The following is a 6,477-nucleotide window of genomic DNA, read 5'->3' as shown; positions in this document are numbered from 1 at the left end:
GGCGGATAAGATGGCGGCGGCGGCGGAGGAGGATCCGGGGATTGGGGACGAGGAGCGGCTGGATTTCCTGAAGGAGCGGCACGTGCGCTTCTTCCAGCGCTGCCTGCAGATCCTGCCCGAGAGATACTCGTCCCTGGAGACTAGCAGGTACCGGCCCCGCCGGGGAGGCGCTGGGGGGAGGGAGCTGCTGCTGCTCCCGCATAGGCGCCGGGGTGGGGTGGGGGGCGTTGGGGCTGTCCCGGGGCCCGTCACATCGAGGCGCCTCCAGGTCGGATTCCGCTCGTGTCCGGCTTCCAGACTGGGGGTCCCTGTCGCGTCTCGGCCACTCTGATGTCCCAGCGCTGGGGTCTGGTCTGTGACACGGTCTCTGGATCTGGCTTCCCCGCGTCCAGCTTTAGGGCAAGTTTCAGCGCAGCCGCTCCCTGCGTGGGTGCCGGACAGGCGGTTCGCAGCTGCTGTTCGGGGACAGCTGGTGCCGGGGCTCTGGGTAGCGTGCGTTGAACCTGCTCTTCCTGTCCTGCGAGTGGCTGCACCAGCCTGTGATGGGAAAACGGTCGCTATTGCACGATCGCCAACGCAGCTGCCCTGCTGGTAGTAACCGCGAGGAGGATGGTGTAGGTAGGGCATAGGTGTTCCTACCATAATATTTTCTGATCATGCAGGTCTGAATGTCACTGTGGTAAAATACCATTGATCTTTCTAAAGGAGCATTCTTACGAGTAAAAACAACGAGGAGTACTTGTGGTACCTTAGAGACTAACAAATTTATTTGAGCATAAGCTTTTGTGGGCTAAAACCCACTTCATTGGATGCATGCAGTGGAAAATACAGTAGGAAGATATAGATAGATACACACAGAGAGAATGTGAAAAAATGGGTGTTGCCATACCCACTGTAACAAGAGTGATCAGTTACAGTGAGCTATTATCAGCTGGGAGGGGGGGGAACCTTTTGTAGTGATAGTCAGGATGGCCCCTTTCCAACAGTTGACAAGAAGGTGTGAGCAACAGCGGGGGAGGAAGTAAGTATGGGGAAATAGTTTTACTTTGTGTAATGACCCATCCACTCCCAGTCTTTATTAAAGCCTAATTTAACGGTGTCCAGTTTGCAAATTAATTCCAATTCAGCAGTTTCCCTTTGGAGTCTTGTTTTATATATAGTCTGTGTGTGTGTGTGTGTGTGTGTGTATATATATATATATATATATATCTTCCTACTGTATTTTCCACTGCATGCATCCGGTGAAGTGGGTTTTAGCCCACAAAAGCTTATGCTCAAATAAATGTGTTAGTCTCTAAGGGTATGTCTACACTACGGGATTAATCCGAATTTATATAATTCGAATTTGTAAAACAGATTGTATAAAGTCGAATGTATGCAACCACACTAAGCACATTAATTCGGCGGTGTGCATCCATGTACCGGGGCTAGCGTCGATTTCTGGAGCGTTGCACTGTGGGTAGCTATCCCATAGCTATCCCATAGTTCCCGCAGTCTCTTCCGCCCATTGGAATTCTGGGTTGAGATCCCAATGCCTGATGGGGCCAAAAACATTGTCGCGGGTGGTTCTGGGTATATCCTCCCCCCTCTCCAGGAAGCAACGGCAGACAACCGTTTCGCGCCTTTTTCCTGGGTGAACAGTGCAGATGCCATACCACGGCAAGCATGGAGCCCGCTCAGCTCAAGACAGCAGTCATGAACATTGTAAATACCTCGCGCCTTATCGTGCAGTTTATGCTGAACAAGAACCTGCAAAACCAGGCGGCGAGGAGCAGGCTACGGCAGTGCGGCGACGAGAGTGATGAGGATATGGACATGGAATTCTATCAAACCGCGGGACCCGGTGCTTTGGAGATCATGCTGTTAATGGGGCAGGTTATAGCCGTGGAACGCCGATTCTGGGCCCAGGAAACAAGCACAGACTGGTGGGACCGCATAGTGTTGCAGGTGTGGGACGATTCCCAGTGGCTGCGAAACTTTCGCATGCGTAAGGGCACTTTCTTGGAACTTTGTGACTTGCTTTCCCCTGCCCTGAAGCGCCAGAATACCAAGATGAGAGCAGCCCTCACAGTTGAGAAGCGAGTGGCAATAGCCCTGTGGAAGCTTGCAACGCCAGACAGCTACCGGTCAGTCGGGAATCAATTTGGAGTGGGCAAATCTACTGTGGGGGCTGCTGTGATGCAAGTAGCCAAAGCAATCACTGAGGTGCTGCTACAAAAGCTAGTGACTCTGGGAGATGTGCAGGTCATAGTGGATGGCTTTGCTGCAATGGGATTCCCTAACTGTGGTGGGGCGATAGATGGAACCCACATCCCTATCTTGGCACCGGAGCACCAGGGTACCCAGTACATAAACCGCAAGGGGTACTTTTCAATGGTGCTGCAAGCACTTGTGAATCACAAGGGACGTTTCACCAACATCAACGCGGGCTGGCCGGGAAGGGTTCATGATGCTCGCGTCTTCAGGAACACTACTCTGTTTAAAGGGCTGCAGCAAGGGACTTACTTCCCGGACCAGAAAATAACCGTTGGGGATGTTGAAATGCCAATAGTTATTCTTGGAGACCCAGCCTACCCCTTAATGCCATGGCTCATGAAGCCATACACAGGCAGCCTGGACAGGAGTCAGGAGCTGTTTAACTACAGGCTGAGCAAGTGCAGAATGGTGGTAGAATGTGCATTTGGCCGTTTAAAAGGTCGCTGGCGATCGCTACTGACTCGCTCTGACCTCCGCCAAAGAAATCTCCCCATTGTTATTTCTGCTTGCTGTGTGCTCCACAATCTCTGTGAAAGTAAGGGGGAGACCTTTATGGCAGGGTGGGAGGCTGAGGCAAATCGCCTGGCTGCTGATTACGCGCAGCCAGACACCAGGGCGATTAGAATAGCACACCAGCAAGCGCTGTGCATCAGCCTATACCGGAAACCTACTGACCGCTACACTTACCTACATGCCTCCAGCTTCCATCCAGGACACACCACACGATCCATTGTCTACAGCCAAGCTCTAAGATATAACCGCATTTGCTCCAATCCCTCAGATAGAGACAAGCACCTACAAGATCTCTATCAAGCATTCTTAAAACTACAATACCCACCTGCTGAAGTGAAAAAACAGATTGACAGAGCCAGACGAGTACCCAGAAGTCACCTCCTACAAGACAGGGCCAACAAAGAAAATAACAGAACACCACTAGCTGTCACCTTCAGCCCCCAACTAAAACCTCTCCAGCGCATCATCAGAGATCTACAACCTATCCTGAAAGATGATCCTTTACTCTCACAGATCTTGGGAGACAGACCTGTCCTCGCTTACAGACAACCCCCCAACCTAAAGCAAATACTCACCAGCAACCACACATCACTGAACAAAAACACTGACCCAGGAACCTATCCTTGTAACAAAGCCCGATGCCAACTCTGTCCACATATCTATTCAAGTGACATCATCATAGGGCCTAATCACATCAGCCATACCATCAGGGGCTCGTTCACCTGCACATCTACCAATGTGATATATGCCATCATGTGCCAGCAATGCCCCTCTGCCATGTACATTGGCCAAACCGGACAGTCTCTATGCAAAAGAATTAATGGACACAAATCTGACATCAGGAATCATAATACTCAAAAACCAGTGGGAGAACACTTTAACCTGTCTGGCCATTCTATGACAGACCTGCGGGTGGCTATCTTAAAACAGAAAAACTTCAAAAACAGACTCCGAGAGACTGCTGAGCTGGAATTGATATGCAAACTAGACACAATCAACACAGGATTAAATAAAGACTGGGAATGGCTGAGCCATTACAAACATTGAATCTATCTCCCCTTGTAAGTATTTTCACACTTGCTTCTTATCAAACTGTCTGTACTGAGCTATCTTGATTATCACTTCAAAAGTTTTTTTTCTCTTACTTAATTGGCCTCTCAGAGTTGGTAAGACAACTCCCACCTGTTCATGCTCTCTGTATGGGTGTGTATATATATCTCCTCAATATATGTTTCACTCTATATGCATCCGAAGAAGTGGGTTGTAGCCCACGAAAGCTTATGCTCTAATAAATTTGTTAGTCTGTAAGGTGCCACAAGTACTCCTGTTCTTTGTGCATCAGAGAAGCTTTGAAAACCAGTTTCATGACTGGCCAGGCTACAGTGTGAAATTTCTGTTTGTTTCTCCCTTCATGAAAACCCGCCCCCTTTATTGACTCACTCATTCTCTGTAAGGAACCCACCCTCCCCGTTCCCCCAGCTTTCTTTCAAAGGAAATAAAGTCACTATCGTTTAAAAATCATGTATTCTTTATTAAGTGATTATAAACATAGGGAGAGAACCAAGAAGGTAATCTGGGTGAGGTTTGGGAGGAGGATAGGAGGGAAGTAAAAGGCCACTGAATGAATTCAATATAATGACAGCCTTTTGGTTGGGCTGTCCACTGGGGTGGAGTGGGAGGGTGCATGGAGCCCCCCCCCACCCCCCGTGTTCTTACACGTCTGGGTGAGGAGGATATGGAACATGGTGAGGGGGGAGGGAGGTTATACAGCGGCTGCAGCGGCACTCTGTCATCCTGCTGCCATTCCTGAAGCTCCACCAGACGCCGGAGCATGTCCGTTTGCTCACGCAGCAGCCCCAGCGTTGCAGCCTGCCACCTCTCATCTCGAGCGTCCCTCATGACCTCACATTCACTGGCATCTTTCCTAAATTTAGATAGTGTCCTTCCACTCATTCAAATGAGCTCTTTCATTGCGGGTGCATTCCATTATTTCCGTGAACATGTCGTCTCGCGTCCTCTTTCTACGCCGCCTTATCTGAGATAGCCTTCGGGACGGAGGAGGGAGGCTTGAAAAATTTGCAGCTGCTGGAGGGAGGGTTGAAAAAAAGGAGAGAAGTCTTTAAAATGATACATTTTACAGAACAATGCTTATACTCTTTCATGGTGAAAAACACTATTCACATTACATAGCACATGTGATTTCAGTACAAGGTTGCATTTTCCATCTTAATATTGAGTGCCTGTGGCTTTGGTGTTAGAGATCACAGACGCAGGTCCGGGCAACAGAATTCAGCTTGCAGGCAGCCATGGTAAGCCATTGTCTTTCGGCTTCTGCGCCCTCCTTTCCCACATACCAAGCAAAGCCTGTTGACTGCTGCGGTTTTCCTGTTAACCTTCAGCAGCAGAAAACAAACTAACCCCCCCCCCCCCATCCAATTCTCTGGATGATCGCTTTATCCCTCCCCCCACCGCGTGGCAGGTAGCAGGGAAGATCCCTGCAGAAACCAAACTAACCCCCCGCACCTCCCCCTCCCGCCATGAATTCTCTGGGATGATCAATGTACCCCTCCCCCCACCGCGTGGCTGGTAACAGGGAAGATCCCTGCTAGCCAAATGCGAAAAGTTCAGGGCCAATTCTCTCCCCCCCCCCCCCCCCCCCCGTGCTTGGCTAACTGCAGGGAAGGATTTCTTTTCAGCCACAGGCAAACAGCCCAGTAGGAACGGCCACCTCTGTCCCCTTAATTAAGTTCCCGTATTTCAACCAGGTTACCATGAGCGATATCACTCTCCTGAGGATTACACAGCAAGATAAAGAACGGATGTTGCTTGAATGCCAGCAAACACCGGGACCATACGCTGCCAGGCTTTGTCAGGCAATGATACCAGATTACTTGCTGCAAGCATGGCGTGGTCAAGTGTCCTACCATGGAGGACGGAATAAGGCTGCACTGCCCAGAAACCTTGTGGCAAGGCTTTTGGAGTACCTCCAGGAGAGCTTCATGGAGATGTCCCTGGAGGATTTCCGCTCCATCCCCAGACACGTTAACAGACTTTTCCAGTAGCTGTACTGGCCGCGAATGCATCCCAAGTCCTCAGGGCAAAGTAATCATTAAAAAACGCTAGCTTTTAAAACAAGTTTTATATTTTAAAAGGTAAACTCACCTGAGGTCCCTTCCATGGGGTCATGGTCTTGGATACTGGCTTGGGAGAGTTGGGAGGGTACTTCAGTCAGGCTGAGAAAAAGATCCTAGCTGTTGGGGAGAACGGAGTGCTGGGTGCTCTCTGCAAGCTCGTCCTCCTCCTCCTCTTCCCCACCCGCAGAATCCTCAGGTGTAGCTGATGAGACTATCCCCGACCCGGAATCCATGGTCACAGGTGGGGTAGTGGTGGCAGCCCCCCCTAGAATTGCATGCAGCTCGGCGTAGAAGCGGCATGTCCGCGGCTCTGACCCGGAGTGACCGTTTGCCTCCTTTGTTTTTTGATAGGCTTGTCTGAGCTCCTTGACTTTCACGCGGCACTGATCTGAGTCCCTATTGTGGCCTCTCTCCATCATGCCCTTGGAGATTTTTTTCAAAAGTTTTGGCATTTCGTCTTTTCGAACGAAGTTCTGCTAGCACTGAATCCTCTCCCCATATAGCGATCAGATCCAGTACCTCCCGTACGGTCCATGCTGGTGCTCTTTTTCGATTATCAGCCTGCATGGTTACC

At 50.2% G+C, this 6,477-nt stretch overlaps 1 protein-coding gene across 1 annotated transcript in view; it reads left to right on the top strand.

Moving 5' to 3' along the window:
• PGGT1B (protein geranylgeranyltransferase type I subunit beta) overlaps positions 1-6,477 on the top strand; it is a 62,623-nt gene continuing 56,146 nt past the window's right edge. The window contains exon 1 of the mRNA XM_065406562.1: positions 1-147. Within this exon, the coding sequence (XP_065262634.1) occupies positions 11-147 (137 nt within the window). The 5' untranslated portion in view covers positions 1-10. The remainder of the gene's footprint in view (positions 148-6,477) is intronic.

This window comes from Emys orbicularis, chromosome 6 (genome assembly GCF_028017835.1).
Source record: "Emys orbicularis isolate rEmyOrb1 chromosome 6, rEmyOrb1.hap1, whole genome shotgun sequence".
In the NCBI taxonomy this organism is placed as follows: Eukaryota; Metazoa; Chordata; order Testudines; family Emydidae; genus Emys; species Emys orbicularis.
Note: the sequence above shows the minus strand (reverse complement) of the source record. Positions and strands in the feature narration are given on the sequence as shown.